Below are 18,884 nucleotides of genomic sequence, written 5' to 3'. Positions count from 1 at the left end.
GAACAATATTGGACAGCCAAATGTTTCCATAAAATACTGATGGACGTGAAAAAGTCACAAAGTTGTAACATAAAGATAACACTTAAACTATGCATATATAAGTATAATACCAATAGTTAAAAGTTTGACAGATTTTTATTAACAATCAATAATATAATTAACATAAAGCAAGAACATCCTCTTTATAATTGAGCTAGATCTGTTAACTAAAACATTTAGTTATTACCTTGAATATCTTAAAAGTCAGACGAATTCATCTATATAAGTTAAATAAGCTTCTTAGCTTCGGATGATAATGCAACTAACTGTAGTAATTTACATAAAAAGCTACAAATTATTTTGTTTCATTTAGGTATTGCCACAAAGCCATTAAAAAATATTGACTCAAATTCAAAAACAAACCAACACAAATTTAAAAATTTCAATCATGAGTAGACCTTTGTGATTAAACTTTCCGAAACAGTTTTTAAAGGATTTGAAAACACAATGGCACAGGAACATGATTTCATTATAATTAATACAACGTTTCAGTTAACATTGTCTAAACACCTGATTAAATGTAAATGAGACTCATAAAAATTGCAACAGGAACTAATGATTAAAGCAAGACTTATTCACTGGTTTACTCCAGACAGTGTCTGAGATATAACTTTCTGTATAACTGGCTCTTTGTCTAATAATCTTTGGGACTCTGAAACACTGCAGGACAGAATGGCTGAGAGCAAAGCACGAGGAACAACCTAGAGACAAACAGAAAGTAAGCAGGTTACCATATACTGTACATATTGAGACTTCTGTATTCTTATAGCCTGACAATTGTCAATTTGATGTGTTGAAGATTTGACTGTACCTGTGATAGAGGTGTTGCAGTTTCAATATGACAAGATATTGGGCGTTCCCTGATTTCTTCAGATAAGTTGTCTGTGTTATAAATAGATCGAAGCAAACAGTCCTTGCTGTCCTCTAACGAGAGCTCGGAAAATCTCTGAAATGTATCATATCATATATGAACAATATATCATATCACAAGTTCTAAAAACAAAATTAAGATTTGTCATTCGATAGAAAACAATTTTCACAAAGAACGCAATTATTAAAATGTGTATACCTGAAATAATTATCCAACTTAATTAAAACACTGAACTTTTATATTTTTTACATAGAACCTTTATAAATCAAAGTACTGAAGTACTGACGGGAGTTGATTTTATCGATTATCATTTATTCAAAATCAAATGTGTGATTTTGCATGACAAGAAGTATCAGTAATCGAAATATTTCTGAGAAATTGTATGGATCCAGGCAAGATTGAACTCTTGTCTTGTTCAACCAAACACTCGGCTGCCACCGTTTATTTCCGACAAGTAAGAGAGGCACTGTTTTGTCGGATATTAACGGAGACAGCCAAGCGTCTGGTTGAACGAGACTTCATTGAACTCTAGCGTAGGAATACATACGACTTTAAAAAATATCTAAACTGTTTGTACAATTTAAAATCTTACTAATTTCATGGTATTAATAAAAAAGTTTTCTTGAAAAACAATGCTTCAGAATACATAGCAACGAATTTATCGATTATTTTCAAGAACTAAGTGTTGTCAGCGGTATTGATTTGTGCTTAGGTCCAAACACTGTTTCACTTTCGCTTTGCCCGAGTAGGTGCATAGGAGAGTTGATTAAAATCAACTCCCAGAAATTAGTCAACTGTGATGCTGTTTAAAAACAAATTATTTCTTTAAGGAAAAAAACTCCCAAAATCTCTTTTGACATCAATTTTAGATATTAAGTTATGTCAATTAATTATTAAGAAACCCTTAATCACACAAAACATTTTTTAAACATATCATAGATTTAAAATAGCAAAAATTTAAAGTGAAAGATCCGAGAAATTATACACTGTACTCTTTAACGGGAAAAATAAATATTCACCAATATAAAGTAAATACGTTTATTTTCAAAAATAAAACATTGGCAACATATACACGTAAAATTATAAACTTTTTCCAAGTAATAATGCATACCTGTATAATGCCAATAGCTCTATGGAATAGCTTGTTATTACTGAAAAAAAAATACAATTTTATATAATTTAATGATAAAATCCAGATTTATTTTAGGTTCTTCACACCATGTAGATTGTTCTTTTTACCACCGTACGTCACAACATGACTAGAAATGTTTTGAGAAATTACTCATATCAATTAATTTTGTTTAATTTACTATAGAATCAGACTTTTTGGCCCATTAATTGCAATGCAATTCTTAAATTCTTTTTTAAAAAATGTTGTCATGGGTTAAGGTGGCTCTATACACCACTTTTTGATGACGCAGTACGCAAAAAAGTAAATCTGGAAACATCCATTTCCGGTACTGGCTGATTTAAACTGAGGTGAATTGTATGGGAACCGCTATTTTGAAAATTTTGTTAAATGGATAGATTTAATGTGATAATTGGAAAATTCATTACTTACAAGTAATGTGGTATGTGACACCTTTACGTTGTGTGGTATTATTTATCGAAATAAACAATAAAATCAAGTATTAATTTTTAAAGAGTTTCTTTAGCATCATCGATATGTTACACTGTAGCGCAGTGGGTTAGTGGGTGCACTACAAACCAGTAGGTCATGAGTTCGATTCCCGTTGAGAACAATAAATAAATATTTCAATTATAATATACTTTAATGCACATTAATATCGACACCTAACGGGGATGAGAGGGTTGCTTTGAATTTCTCTCAGGTTGGGATACATAAATCCTATTAGCCTAGTCAAAGTTCCCCTTTATTTATTTGACTTAGTTTTGCTTTAAAGCGAATATATTCACTTATACAGGGCAAAGTCTATAATGAAATATGTATGTATTTATCATTCCAACATTATATTTAGGAAATTTTCTTCAACTCAGAAAGGAAAAGTCCCCAAGGTGTTTGGGCCTTGCGACTTAGGAACGATAACCCTTACATGAGGAACTTTCATACCAAATAAAATTTAAAATATTTTTTGTGTTTATTTGCAATGGTTTTCATTCAATTTTTTGTGTCACATTTATTAAAATACATTTTCATATAACATCAAGCAACTTCTTCAGATGATTTGTATACAGAGTAAGAAAATATGAAAAATTATGTTTTGGGGAAATACTAAAAAAAATTGCAATAATAACATTTTTGAATTTTAAGAAGTGTTATATTTTTTTTATGTGTCCGAAGGAAATATCCATCATATGACAAATTAATTTCTCTCAATTTGTTGATAGCTGTCTTTTTAAAAATTATTTTACAAAAACACGAAAAAACATTTAAAAAATCTTTAAAAATACCTATAGTATCCCTATCGTCATTTTAATATTTGATAAGTATATGTTCTGTGGTCTGCTATTGAAAATTGGAATAAACTGTGGGTCTATAGAGCCACCTTAACAGTCACTTCAGTAAAAAACAATCCTATGAAGGATTTATACAGTGGTGAATCAGAGAACAAGATAAACTGAAAAAAGAAAGACTTGTTGCCATGTTGTTATGGTTATTGTCGGCTTGAAATGACTGTCAAGCATATAGATTTCAAGATATTGTTGGACACATACATTTTCATGTGTGGAGTTAGCATCACACTTTTGCAAAGCAATTTATATCTTCTTTGAAAATCCCATCAAAAACATTTTATTACTTTATTTAAATGAAGTTTTCTCTTTACCTAACTTTGAGGTCCACCATTATATTTTGAAAGACTTTTCCTTTCATGACATGAGCACCTGTAGTGATGGCATTCAAAATCCACTTTGTACTGATCTCCTCAAACAACATTGAAAACTGCTGGAATGCTGCCTCCCCAATCAGGGAAATTAAGGCTTCCCTTGGCAGTGACATGTTAACCTCAACATCAGTGGAAATGACCTGCAAAACCAAACTCACATTTAAATGATAAAGGCTTTCCTTGGTGATTCATGTGGATATGAAGGTAAAGACATTGCAGAAAAAATGCATAACCCGCAATTGTGGCTTTATTAATTTTATTTTTGCAATGATCGCGACCTTGCACAACAAATACAATGGTTTTCTCGGGGTGTCAATTTAAACTGTTACCCTCCCAAACAGGCACTATTTATATATTATTATACTTTCATGTTAAATACTAGAATCTGATTGGTTTAAACGCAGTTGATAATCCGTTCTATTACCCTCAGCATTAGCAACACACTTAGCAACGGGTAACATAACGAATTGTAACATGCGCGTAAATGATGCGCTTACGGTTCGCAGTAGAATTCAAGTCATTCTTATAGAAGAGCATTTAAGTTTTCTTTAAAATTGACATTCAGTATAATAAAATAAATAGTGCCTGTTTGGGAGGATAACAGTTGAAATCGACACCCCTCGAATGGTTTCCTCAGGGTGTCAATTCTAACTGTTACCCTCCCAAACAGGTACTATTTATATAGTATAATACTTTCATGTTAAATACTGAAATCTGATTGGTTAAGACGCAGCTGGTAATCCTTTCTATTACCCTCAGCGTTAGCAACACACTTGACAACGGGTAACACTATATAAATAGTGCCTGTTTGGGAGGGTAACACTGATTACGATTCATAGCTCTATATTGCAACTAACAGGGCTGAAATCTACATGATCCAGTTCCAACCAGTTTATCAAGCTGTCGAAACCTTCCGCAACCTAAGAACCAACTGCGTCTTAACCAATCAGATTTCAGTATTTAACATGAAAGTATAATAAGATGATTTTGTGCAGTCCGTGATTTTTCTTAGGTTGCGGAAGGTTTTGACAGCTTGATAAACTGGTTGGAACTGGATCATGTAGATTTCAGCCCTGTTAGTTGCAATATAGAGCTATGAATCGTAATCAGTGTTCTTCAAAAATAGATGAGAAAATACCCAATAGATGTAAGTACATGTATAATTTTAAAAAAGACTTCGTTTTCAACTTGACACATAGATTTTCATGATGCCCAAATTAAAAAAAATAGGTAGCGGGGTATATTGGTTTTGTCTACATTTTTCTCTCTATCTCATTGTCTAAAATTTGAACCATCCTCAATACCTGATACTTAATGGTCTTAAATGTAATTTATTGACAACTTATAAAGGTTGATATAATTCATCAAGTTCAAGGAATTTAAAGTTATAGATTGGTAACTTTTCAGTTTAGCCACATCTGGGGCATAGGTGTCATATTGTAAATTCTGAACTTACTGAGTGGGTGTAAATACAAAATTTTATTAATAATACAAAATGACAACTTACACCCATCCAGTAAATTCAAAATTAACAATACAACATAGTTTTTTTTTAGGTAATATTTCTCTTTTGAAATTTAATTATGTAAATCAAACATATATTTAAGATTTCTATGTTTGTTTTATTAAAGCTTAAGACAAAAATGAGATCTGGAACATAACATACGAGATGTACATATCAAAACAATTAAAAAGAAATTTTCTTCTGTTTTTTTTACAATAACAAAAAACTTACTGTGCTGGATTTTGGTGCAAAAGATATCAGAGCTTTCTTGCAGAGACATTTTGTCATTCTTTGATCAACATTTCCATCTAGAAATATATAAACTAAAGGTCAACTCTGTCAATAAATATAAAGTACAAATATAGCTATTATAGTTATAACCATTTAGAGGGTTGTTTTCCCATGTATTTATTTTGCCTACCATCTATTAATAGTTTCCCTGGCCCTGTTGTTTTTTAAGATACAAAGCCATATATTTGAATTTCTTTACAATGCACACTAAAGTTTGCCCTTTAATAATGAGGGTGAATTTTTGGGTTAAAATAACCTTACATGTAAATATATTAAATGTACAAGTCCCTTAATTTAGAGGACCTGATGTTCATGGATATTCAAACCTCCTAAAAAAAAAGAGATACTGTATAATTGAAAAGTAAATTATATATCTAATTTGAAAGCTTTCATCTTTTTTGTAATTAAAAAAAAAAGGATGAAGGCTAGAAAAATCAAATTGAAAATTTCAGAACAAAATGATGAGTTGACCATCCAACTGAAAATTGTGTAATTCAATACAATGTACATACCTTTTCTTTTAAAAATATTTCTTAAGCAAAACTTTCATGAAAGACATGTAGGGCTTAGATTTACATTTTATTGTTACCTTCTTGCCCTTCCTTGTTTATTGATATATAATTTATATGAATATATTTAACATACAGGCTTCTTTTGAACATATAAGCTATGGGAGATTACAATCAATATTTAACTATATTCAGATACTATAATATCTATTTACGAAAACAATACTTCCCATTTATGAGGAAGAATATATCTACTTGGACTTTATTGTAACTCCTTTTTGGCCAGTAGTGTTATACACATGTAGATAATCGTTTATGGGTTCTATTGTTCGGGAAAAGGGGTTTTAAGGGGTTTAATTTATATTGAACTACCAGTATTCCAATAAAGGTGTATGACACCTTCTCCTAACATAACTCTTCAAGTAACTAAAATAGCAATGAAAATTGACATAATCTCAAAAATATATTTTGATTGGAAATAGTTGTATTACTCTAGAGATAATAAACAAACAAAACAATAACAACGAAGAGAATATTTTTTCTCTGACTATGAGATTAAACATTGATGTTAAATAAACAAGTAAACTGCAACCTTTATCAAAAACTTCCTCAATTATAAAAAGTGTACCTACCTGAGGTTATGTATATAACAACATCAAAAGGTTTCACATGAGGTAGAATGTCCTTTATCATATCATTGAAAGAAATCTGGAAATGTAATCCCTGAAAACAAAGAAAATCACATACAAATAGAAGTACTTCAACACAATTTCGTTTGTACAAGCTTTGTCAATTTAAACAAGAGGCCCAGGGGCCACATCGCTCACCTGAGCAACAATTGCCTTAATTCTGATCAAATTAGCAATACAGTATCAAAATATCTTGACAACTAAGTACAGTAGATCTTGCTAAAAAAAATTAAAAATCTGCCAATTTTTATCCACCTCTTTCTTTTGGTAAATACCAAGCCCCTTTTGTTGTTGTACCTGTAAGAAGATTTTTTTCTCTATTCCTATATACCCCCCCCCCCTCATTTTGTGGCCCCACTTTTCTCTAGAGTATCATGGTTTCATCAAACTTATATCTCAAACCGCCATCACGGCCCCGCCCTACCACTAGGGACTGTGATTTTGAATTTACACTACCCGAGGATGCCTCTACACAAGTTAAAGCTTTTCTGGCCAAATGGTCTTTAAAAAGAAGATTTTTAAAGATTTTCTCTATATATTCCTATTTAAAAATTCATTCCCCACTGTGGCCTCACCATACCACTGGACTATTATTTTAACAAACTTGAATCTATATACGATTTGGAAATGCTTCCACTCAGATCTGGGCTTTCCTGGCCAAATAGTTTTGAGAAGAAGATTTTTTAGAGATTTTCTCTATGTATAAAAATGTATCCCCCATTGTGGCCCCGCCCTACCCCCAGGGACCATGATTTGAATAAACTTGAATCTACATTATCTGAGGATGGTTACCCGCCAATTTGAGCTTTCTTGGTCAAATAGTTTTTGAGAAGAAGATTTTTAAAGATTTTCTCTATATATTCCTATGTAAAACTTGATCCCCCAATTGTGGCCCCACCCTACCCCCTGGAGACCATGATTTGAACAAACTTGAATCTACACTACCCAAGGATGCTTCCATTCAAATTTGAGCTTTCCTGGCCTAATAGTTTTTGAGAAAAAGATTTTTAATATATATTCCTATGTAAAACTTGATCCCCCCATTGTGGCCCCACCCTACCCCCAGGGACTATGCTTTGAACAAACTTGAATCTACACTACCTGAGGATGCTTCCATTTTAATTTGATCTTTTCTGGCCAAATTGTTTTTGAGAAGAAGATTTTTATAGATTTCTCTATATATTCCTATGTAAAACTTGATCCCCCCCATTTTGGCCCCACCCTACCCCCGGGACCATGATTTGAACGAGCTTGAATCTACACTACCTGAAGATGATTCCATTTTTAAAGATTTTCTCTATATATTCCTATGTAAAACTTGATCCCCCAATTGTGGCCCCTCCCTACCCCCGGGGACCATGATTTGAATAAACTTGAATCTACACTACCTGAGGATGCCACCGCACAAGTTTTAGCTTTTCAGGCCCAATAGTTTTTGAGAAGAAGATTTTTGAAAAATACCAACAAATTTTCAATAATTCTCAATTATCTCCCCTTTAAAAAGGGCGTGGCCCTTCATTTAAACAAACTTGAATCCCCTTCACCTAGTAATGCTTTGTGCCAAATTTGGTTGAAATCTGCCCAGTGGTTCTTGAGAAGAAGATGAAAATGTGAAAAGTTAACAATGACGACAACAACGACAACGACAGACAACGGACAAATTGTGATCAGAAAAGCTCACTTGAGCCTTTGACTCAGGTGAGCTAAAAACAATATAACTTCAAGAAAAAAAAGCAAATTGACAATGAATAAGGATTTAAGACAGTTTCGTAATCTTGTAGCTTGAACTTACGAGAGAGCTGAGGTCACCATCATTGTTCCTGAAAGACTTGTAACCACGATCCAAAAATCCTCTTACATCAGAGAGAGCTGCCAATGGTAAAAGTATAATTTTTAAAAACATGTTCTACTTATTTTGAATCAAACCTCAATTTCAGATGTGGGGAAAAGTGAAGACAAACTTACAAGCACCATAAGTTGGAGGACATTCAGAGGCATCGATCATTCCCATAATTCCAAGAGTACCCTCCCCAACATAATATATGCTACCATTTGACTTTAAACTGTAAAGAAAATACAGAAAATACAGAAAATACCTAAATTATCTACATGTATTAGATAACATAATCATATCAGGAATGTAATATTATTAAACTACTGGGCAGTACTGTATATTGTCAGAATACTAAAATCAGACTTTCAGAGGAACTGTACCTATTTCCTGCCAGTTCCACAATCTGAGCAACTGCCTCCATACTTCCTTTTGCATTATAGAGATTATTACACACAACTTGATAGCTCTGAATGAAAGACTTGGTCTGCCTACAATATCAATGCATTAGACTATATTACGGTATATTGCAATTGGAAATCAAGAAGTTGGTCAAAATCAATGAAATAACATCATATAGCAGAGATGCATACAAATGGGCTCTGGATTTGTACATCACAGTTTTTTTAGATGATGAATAGAGTTACAAACCATGGCCTGTCTCCAGACTTGGCTGAGAGAATAGCACCAGTAAAAATGGTCTCCAGAAGGACCTTAGTAGCTGACCCACTTTTCATACGACTAGATCCTGTGATTGGCTCAGGCTTTAAAGAAATTCACAGTAATTTGAAAGTATTGAATAAAACACTAAAAATTTTGCAAATCAAAATAAAATAATCTTTAGATTTGGTAATGATAGGTACATACCCCTACAACTGGATTCAGTATAAAAACATTTGACGAAGATTTCATTTCTTCCATTTTGTTTATCACTAAAAATAAGATAATGAAAGGTTCAATACAAAGGATAAGGATAATGTAATACAATGTATTTATAAGCAAGATTTATACAAGAACCCATATGCGCAGATCCAGAATATTTTCCAGGGGAGGCAGAGGGATATTTAAGTTTCCAGGGAGGTCTGGACCCCCATCCCCCTTAAATCCACGCATAAAAACCTAGTCTTTCATCATAAGATACGACATACAAAATATGAATATCATTAAATTTAAAAGATGTACATTTACCTTAATTAAACCAATAACATGCAATTCGCACTGTGCAGATATAAAGACTTCGATACAATGAATAAAGAATGAATTATCTGTACATGCATTTTTCACTTAATGATATCATACCAGCTACAAATACATGTACATGTATTGTTAATTATTACAATTACTGTACAATTATTTAGTAAACAGACACTAAACACATAATCATATAAATCAAATTCTAAACTTGCCTTGCAAAAAAGTTGACTCCCATTTTTCTATTGGATTATTTCTACATAAAAAAAAATAGTCAGCAATGTTCTGTAAGCTAATTAATATGTTATTTTCATTAAAGAAAACCGCAATTTCCATCCATAACATAAATGTGCTTGATTCAAGATTGCAAGACTAACAATCACATACATAATTAATATACATTTGAATTCTTTCACAAATTTGACATTGACCCTAGATCATTTTTTAAGAATAAATTTGCAAACTGCAACATACGAGGGCTGTCCAAAAAGTTCGTGGACAATCGCGTTTTTGTCATTTTAAACGGGTTTATATATGCACATTAGATACCAAAATTTTTGTCATAAAATTCCAAATCAGATTAAAGTGGTTTTGAATGTTTTCATTAAAATTAAACTTAAATTTTACTGTATTAAAGTGTCGCGAAAAGTACGAAGGGCCCATTGTCAAAATTGTCCAAACTTGATTGAGTTTTAAGATATGAATATTAACAGTATTTTTAATACAGGTAAAAGCGTCAAAATATTCAACTGTGACGTAGCCAGAATTGTGAACGTCATTTTCATACGTCATTTAAAGCCGTTTTTAATTGAGCAGAGGATATTTCAAGGAGTTTACGGCAAGAACATGTCTTTGAAAACGCCAGAAATAGCGACATCGGCAGATCGCATGGAACAGCGCGCCATCATTAAATTCTGCGTAGACTGGGGAAAACACCTATCGAAACGAAACAAATGATGGAGAACACAAAAAGGCATCGACACATATCAAGATCACTAGTCTACAAGTGGCAAAAACGATTTTCGGATGGAGTTTGCGATTTAAAAGACGCTGAAAGTAGTGGAAGGCCTTTGCTTTGTGACGATATAACGAAATCCCGCATTCATGACATTGTCATGAAGGACAGACGTCAGACGTTAAGAGAAGTCGCGTCAATAAGTGGTGTTAGCAAATCTTCGGTTTTTAATATCCTCACTGAAGACTTCTGTATGAGTCGTGTTTGCGCAAGATGGGTGCCCAGACTTTTATCCGATGAGCACAAAAAAAGACGAATGCAGACAATAAACATGATTAAGGCTTTCATACAGAATTTCAAAAGAGGAGGAGAGAAGTGGCTTGACAGAATCATTACTACGGACGAGACTTGGCTGCATCATTTTGATCCAGAAACAAAAACAGAATCCAGCATTTTGAAACACCGGGGTTCACCAGCACCGAAAAAGGCAAAGGTTGCAAAATCCGTGGTTATACAAATGTACATATTCTTTGCTGATCGGCACGGAATGATTTTGGTCCACGCTGTATCCTCCGGTCAGACGGTGAATGCTGCATACTACTCCAAGGTAGAGAACTACCCATTTCATCACATTTAATTTGTAATTACAGATTTAAAAACGTCCATTTCGCTACATTTGACATATTGTAATTCATAAATTTAATACCAAGACATTCTAATCTTATTTTTGATTTATTTAATTACTATATATATGAATAAATTCACATATTCTAAAGCCACATACAGTATACCAAACGAAGCATTGGTTTTATTTATTACAGGTGTTACGCCGCGACTAAGTTAAGGCAATTAAGAAAAAACGCCCTGCCATGGCTGTGGACCTTGGAAATATCATCCTACACCAAGATAATGCACCTGCACATACGGCAGCTTCCACGTGTCTGGAAATCGAACTCCTAGGATTCGATCTTCTTTAACACCCGCCATACAGTCCGGATCTTGCTCCGATGGATTTTGCAATTTCTCCTTTCATCAAATCACTGCTAAGAGGAGTAAGATTTTAGGATTCTGATGAACTTAAATATGCTACTCGAACCATTGTATCTAAAATCGAAAATCGACAGTAAATGGTATTCGGATGTGTTCGATTTATGGCTAAGAAGGTGTGAGAAGTGTTTGCAGTGCAAAGGTGACTACGTTGAAAAGTAACAGAAACCAACGCGCTACGTACGACGTTATAAAAACGTCGTGTAACCGTCAGACTGGGCCGTGCGGCCTGTACAGGCAATGTTTTTGTAGTGATAACTACATTATGAGAATGTACATTGTTCTGATTTTTATACACATGCATTATTATAGTCTATATTAAAATATTTTAATACTTTTTTAAATATAGCGTCGTTATTTAGAATGAAATAACATGTGTCCACGAACTTTTTGGACAACCCTCGTATACAGACAACATCGGTAACCCATGTGCAATTTGCATCGATTCACTACATTATCTTTTACATAGAACAATCAATCTCAACAACTTGAGGAAGCTTGTTGACTGAAAACCGTGGTTTGAGACGATGCATATAAGGATAGATATAATGCATACTACCTATGTAGTATGCTTTCTCCATATTTTTGTTTTTCATACCTTGCTAGATGGGTCGGATTGAATCCCAGCACTACAGGTGTGAACACACCTAAATTCTCCATACAATAGTGGAGCTGGCCCCCAACATAAGGGGCAGACAACCCACATGTAATGCCAATAAACAGAACCTTAGTCTTCCCATCTGTTATCTATAAATAATTATATCTATAAACATAGGTAATCAAAGATTACAAAGCTCACCGAGACGAGACATCACCCTTATGAGACTTCACCTTTATGAGACCACCTTTATCATTTTAAATGAAAATCATACTTTATGATCTTGGATATTCATGGATTCTGTTTTGACACAATATCGTATATCATCTGTTAAAAATTGTATGATAATCATGTGTTCATATGTTAATCAATACAATAATATAAAATTAAATATTGCATCCTATCATATTTACAACATATATCATATAATACAATAAAATACCATAATAAACAATGATGAGATATGATATTGTAACGTATGATATGACAGTGTATTGTGTTATACGTTATTGTATTTGATCAAATAATACAATATCATAATATATAAAACAATATAGTATTATATTACAATATCATATTACATAATACATTATAACATTGAAAAATATGATATTATATTGTATAATATAGTATGATATTGTATGATAATGTATAATTTTTGATACATAATATGATATTGTATCATATGATACAATATTATTTGATACAACATTGTATCATATCAAATGATACAATATTATGTGATAAAGTAAAATATTATATAATACAGTATTATATTATACATATTGTATCATATGATACAATAATATATTTTACAATATCATACAATACAATTTCATGTGATGTGATAATATATCATATTATAAACCAATATCATATTATACAATATTGTATGATACGATATTATATAATATAACAGTATCATATTATACAATTCCATGTGATATAATTCTTTTTTACAGAAACTAATATCATATTATACAAAATCGTATGATACATATTATAGAATATACAATATAGTATCATAGGATAGAATATATTATAAATTGCAATAGCTTATGTAATAGTATCATGTGATTAAATAATAAATTAATAATACAATATAATATTATACAATATTGTATCATAATATACAATACTATACATAACAATATCATGATACAATATCATAACATAAAATATCAAAAAAATTTATACAATATCATATCATATCATATAACTTTTAATAATATTACATATGATATTTTATTGTATCATATTAAACAATATTGTTTCATACCATACATTACTTTATCATAGGAATCATGTTATATCATTTATCAACAAACACATCTATCTATCGAGCAGGTTTGAGCGAGGTAGGAGATTTTTTTAGCATCCTGGATAATGGAGATCAGGCTCTGCATCTGAAGCAACCTCTGCGTTTCATTTATAATATAGTTAAATCAACTATGCAAGCTATCATCTATAAAACATGTGACCTGTTCCAAAAAAACTAAACCTCATCCAGCATCCGAAACCTATGGCTCAGATTCAGCATTCAAGCCTGTCAGGTGCATCAGTATACATAAGACACATCTCCATGCAAGTTTGGTGAAGTTCAGACCAGTAATAACTAAGATATCATCATCAGAGGGCACTAGCAATTAAAACCTTAACCTGCTCCAGCATCTGCAACCTATGGCTCAGATTCAACATCCATGCCTGTCAGGTGCATCTGTATCATAAGACACACCATCCATTCAAGTTTGGTGAAGTTAGGACCTGTAATAACTAAGATATATTTTTTAGCATCCTTGATTATGGAGATCAAGCTCTGCATCTGAAGCTTCCTCTGTGATTCATTCATACTACAGTTTAATCAACTATGCAAGTTTGAAAAAGTACTATTATCTATTAAACATGTGACCTGTTCCAAAAAACTTAACCATATCCAGCATCTGAAACCTATGGCTCAGACTCAGCATTCAAACCTGTCAGGTGCATCAGTATCATAAGACGCACCATCCATGGAAGTCTGGTGAAGTTAGGACAAGTAATAACTAAGATATAATCATCAGAGGGCACCTGTTTCAAAAACTTTAACCAGCTCTAAAAACCTTAACCTCCTTCAGCATCCGAAACCTATGGCTCAGATTCAGCATTCAAGCCTGTCTGGTGCATCAGTATCATAAGACGCACCATCCATGGAAGTCTGGTGAAGTTAGGACAAGTAGTAACTAAGATATAATCATCAGAGGGCACCTATTTCAAAAACTTTAACCAGCTCTAAAAACCTTAACCTCCTCCAGCATACGAAACCTATAGCTCAGATTCAGCACCCAAGCCTGCCTGGTGCATCAGTATCATAAGACACACCATCCATGCAAGTTTGGTGAAGTACAGACCTGCAGTAACTTAGATATTGCTATAAAAGGGCACCTGCAACAAAAACTTTAACCAGCTCCAAAAACCTTAACCTCCTCCAGCATCCGAAACCTATAGCTCAGATTCAGCACTCAAGCCTGTCTGGTGCATCAGTATCATAAGACACACCATCCATGCAAGTTTGGTGAAGTACGGACCTGCAGTAACTTAGATATTGCTAACAGAGGGCACCTGCAACAAAAACTTTAACCAGCTCCAAAAACCTTAACCTCCTCCAGCATCTGAAATTTAGGACTCAGATTCAGCATCCAAGTCTTTAAAGTCCATAAGTAGGTCCAGATGCATCATCCATGCAAGTTTGGTGAAGATAGGACAAGTTATAGCTTAGATACAGGACCTGCAACAAAAACTTTAACCAGGTCCCGACGCCGACGCCGACACCGACGCCGACGCCGAGGGTATAGCATAAGCTCCCCCTGACTTCGTCTCGGTGAGCTAAAAATTGATATCTATAAAAATTGATATCTATAAATAATGATATCTACAAATAATGATATCTATAAATAATGATAACCATCTGTTATCTATAAGTTATGATATCTATAAATAATGATATCTATAAATAATGATATCTATGAATAATGATATCTATGAAATGCAATGCAAAACATAATTATATACTCTAGAGTTCCTTTTTACTTTTTTTCTTAAACTCATATTACTGCAATGAAAAACTGATTTTTGGATGGAGTGAATAGATGCAAAATCTACCAATCAATGACCTCTTTTAACATTTCCACTCCACAAACTGGGTCATCTTCTGGGGCTTCCTGGGAGGTAAATAAAGCTCTACAATATAAGGAAAACAAGCTGGTTAGAAACAGAAAAAACCCCTATAAAACAGCTATTGGATGTTTGCAATGATTTGAGATGATTGCTCCTCTTATTAAGCTTTTAAATAAACGTAATCACAAAACATAACTACATGTACCAGGTTTTATCATAACTGAGGAAGATAGAGTTCATTGACCTACTTGTCTCTTCCTGCAATGAGATACTTGAAACATGGTGTCCTTGATAGCTCTGACAGCTTAGCATTGAAGGTCCTCTGAAATATTTTGATTCAAAAATATTGTGTATATAAACCAAAAGTGGCTCATTCAGATTCAATAATACAGTGTAAACAAAAGAGCTTTTTTTATTTCAATACCAAGAGAGGGAGAGCTTACTGCTGTTAAAAATGCAATCCTGCCTGAAGTTCCACAGCCACTTAATACAATCAGGCCAGAGGCAGGGTTCTGTAACAAGATTCAATAACTTAATTTACAGTACATGTAGTTGCATAGTATTCAAATTCATAGAATTCAAAGCCTATTCATTGTAGCATAGTAATAAGCTTCTCATATTCATGTCCAATCTGTTGCCTTTTCCTGAATAAAAATACTTATCTTCCTTATTTACTTTGCATGAGCTATTAATAATAAACATAAAATATTTTATGCCTGATAGGTACATTCACATATGTGCTTGGTAGAATATTGAGTGTGCAAATCTATGAAGGGTAGCCTATATATAGCTATGAACTCACAAAACTCTATAGCAAACACAGTAAAATATAATGCCCCCAGTAATACATGTACTTAAAAACTTCATAGACAATATGTTATTTGAAGAAAACCTCAATGATTGAAGCAGCAACTGTGATGATCTTATCCAATGTGGCCAATACTTCTTCATCATACAAACTCTGGAAAAAAACATCATTAAGAATTTTCTTTGGTTAACAAAGAGTAAAATATTAGTATCAAGTTAGATCAAGTTTTACATTATAAATTATGAATCTCTATTTCTTCATTTTAAAATAAACATTATTAAATCACACTAATATTGTGCATCTTTATTTAAGTCACTCTATCAAGTCTAATATTTGCTATTAAAAAGAACACCATCTTTTAAATAACATTTTTCTCACTTTGGTTGATAGATTTCTCCAAATAATGCAAAACATTCTTTTTATTATACTTTCATGTTAAATACTGAAGTCTGATTGGTTTAGACGAAATTGGTAATCCGTTCCATTACCCTCAGCGTTTGCAACACACTTGGCAATGGGTAACACAACGAATTGTTACATTCGCATAAATTATGCACGTACGGTTCGCCGTAAAATTCACTTTATTTCTATTTATAAAAGCTGTAAAATTTTCTTAATATTAAGACATTCAATATAATAAAATAAATAGTGCCTGATTGAGAGGGTAACTGTTGAAATTGACACCCGAGAAAACCATTGTCAACCGACGCGAACTGTTGAAATTGACACCCCGAGAAAACCATTGTCAACCGACGCGAAGCGGAGGTTGACAATGGTTTTCTCGGGGTGTCAATTTCAACAGTTACCCTCCCAAACAGGCACTATCTATATAATGGTATATTTTTTTTCACAGCTTTACCATAAACAGACTTACTTTATACTCATTCCAGCCTTCAAAGATTTCTTTGTCACATTTATGAAGAAGGGAAACTATTTCTACCAAAAATAAGAAAGTAAGACTAAAAATATGTAAATAAATGTTACAAGTCAGTGGCGTAGCTACCATGTATGCTTATATGCCTGAGCATGTACATCATTTGGGGGAAAAAAGGAAGAAACTCAGTAAAAAAATAAATAAATAAATAAAAATAAATAAAGAAAAAAAAATTCAAGAATTAAGGTCCATACTTAGTTATTTCCGTCACCGTCACTTTATCAATGCTAAACAAAGACGTCTTAAGTACCAAATATAGACACGCAATGTGGTCTTACAGTACCATATTAAAGAAACAATACACATTGCATGTACCTAATAAAGCAAAGATTTCTTTTGCATTTGAACTTAGTTTTACAGATCATTTTAAATTTCCCCCATAGAATATCACAACTTTATTGAGAGATTCATTACCATAAACTAGATGAAAATGAACTTCAGAAATAAAAGCTTTGAGTGGGTCAAAAACAAACGTCAAAAGTTTTTTCTTATTTTAGCTTTAATAAGTTTTGTGATTTCATTTTATGCCTAAACTATAACAAAACAATTTTAACTGCCTAAATTATGCTTAAATAGTGAGCATTCCTATCAATTTCTGCATTGATTTTTAGTGTTAAAATCGTCAGAATCCATGAGCTTCCGGGTTATTCACCCTGGACCCACTGGGGGCCTTATGGCTGCCCCCACACCCCCTGCCATTTTAAGCATGCACTTCGTTTCTGGTCTAGCTACACCACTGCAAGTACTTGAATTCAGAAATTCAGCTGTTTAAATCATTTTGACATATCAGCAATGAAAATGTTAAGTTTACCTAGAGGACTTGCCACATCTACATTCTTTGTGATCGGATTCACAGCCTCTGTCACAGGAACTGACATTGCCCCTATCAAATGTTAGGTAATATGAATTGTAATATATTCAAGCTTCTATCATGTTTAAAGAACGAGAAGAGTTGTTCCCCTTGAACGCATTTTCTCCACTTCTCCTCCTTTCATTTTAATTTATGTAAACGATTATATATCATGGCAGATTTCACTGTAATCTACATTTTCTTTATCCTCTCATTGCAAGTCAGTATAGATAGTGAAATAATGCGGTGACACAGTTTATGAAATAATTTATAAGAAAACTTACCTGCCTTCAGACTTATAGTGGGCTAGCTTTGCCCGATATTCCTTATCAGGTCACATGGTCATTGAAGAGGAGTAGTTATACAACTGATCTTCCATAACAACTAAAATATCCGATTAAATTCAAGTACAGTAGTTGTCGTTGCTGTTGAATCTAGCGTTCAGCTCATCGAATTTTACCCACGTAACGTTTACGATACAGATACTACGAAATAAACATTACGATCTGTGAACTACAATACCGACGACAGGGAAAATGGGAGTCTAACAATTGTCAACTACTAGTACTTCAGGGGTCTGACCCAACATACTATACAAACACGCGTGGGAGGATGCAGCACGTACCGTTTGACTGCAGGCACGAAATGAATATTGAAAGTACATCGCGCAACGCGCGGTGGCAATATAATTCCCTTTGATCTTCTACTTTTGCGATTAAAAAAAAAGAAAAATTTGAATTGAATTGCAAATCGCTAGAGCACACACTA

At 33.0% G+C, this 18,884-nt stretch overlaps 1 protein-coding gene across 2 annotated transcripts; it reads right to left on the bottom strand.

Annotated features, from left to right (window-relative positions):
- Positions 1–116: 116 nt before the first annotated feature.
- LOC128165711 (glucokinase regulatory protein-like) lies at positions 117–18,648 on the bottom strand. Of its 2 annotated transcripts, none has more exons than XM_052830499.1 (20): positions 18,405–18,648; positions 18,078–18,149; positions 17,207–17,268; positions 16,417–16,485; positions 15,968–16,036; positions 15,773–15,846; positions 15,521–15,587; positions 12,372–12,520; positions 9,987–10,027; positions 9,448–9,512; positions 9,232–9,344; positions 8,964–9,071; positions 8,715–8,812; positions 8,542–8,618; positions 6,693–6,783; positions 5,492–5,568; positions 3,697–3,896; positions 2,022–2,061; positions 851–985; positions 117–740 (listed from the first exon to the last, which is right to left on the bottom strand). In XM_052830499.1, the coding sequence occupies exons 2-20, from the start codon at positions 18,142–18,144 to the stop codon at positions 615–617; spliced, it is 1,728 nt and encodes a 575-aa protein (XP_052686459.1). In that variant the 5' UTR covers positions 18,145–18,149; positions 18,405–18,648; the 3' UTR covers positions 117–614. The 2 variants fall into 2 exon arrangements, with proteins under 2 accessions (XP_052686459.1, XP_052686458.1); XM_052830498.1 differs by having other exon boundaries at positions 18,401–18,647.
- Positions 18,649–18,884: the final 236 nt, after the last annotated feature.

The sequence above is a fragment of the Crassostrea angulata genome, chromosome 10 (assembly GCF_025612915.1).
Source record: "Crassostrea angulata isolate pt1a10 chromosome 10, ASM2561291v2, whole genome shotgun sequence".
In the NCBI taxonomy this organism is placed as follows: domain Eukaryota; kingdom Metazoa; phylum Mollusca; class Bivalvia; order Ostreida; family Ostreidae; genus Magallana; species Magallana angulata.
This window is presented reverse-complemented; position numbering and strand designations above follow the sequence as displayed.

Bases quoted from the DNA above. Each gene is read 5' to 3' on its own strand.
- LOC128165711 (XM_052830499.1), bottom strand. From the start codon at position 18,144: ATGTCAGTTCCTGTGACAGAGGCTGTGAATCCGATCACAAAGAATGTA. The intron at 16,486-17,206 runs GTAAGTCTGTTT...GTTTTTTTCCAG, and splicing joins AAGGCTGGAATGAGTATAAA to AGTTTGTATGATGAAGAAGT. The intron at 12,521-15,520 runs GTCATTGATTGG...AATTATTTATAG, and splicing joins GAGTGGAAATGTTAAAAGAG to ATAACAGATGGGAAGACTAA.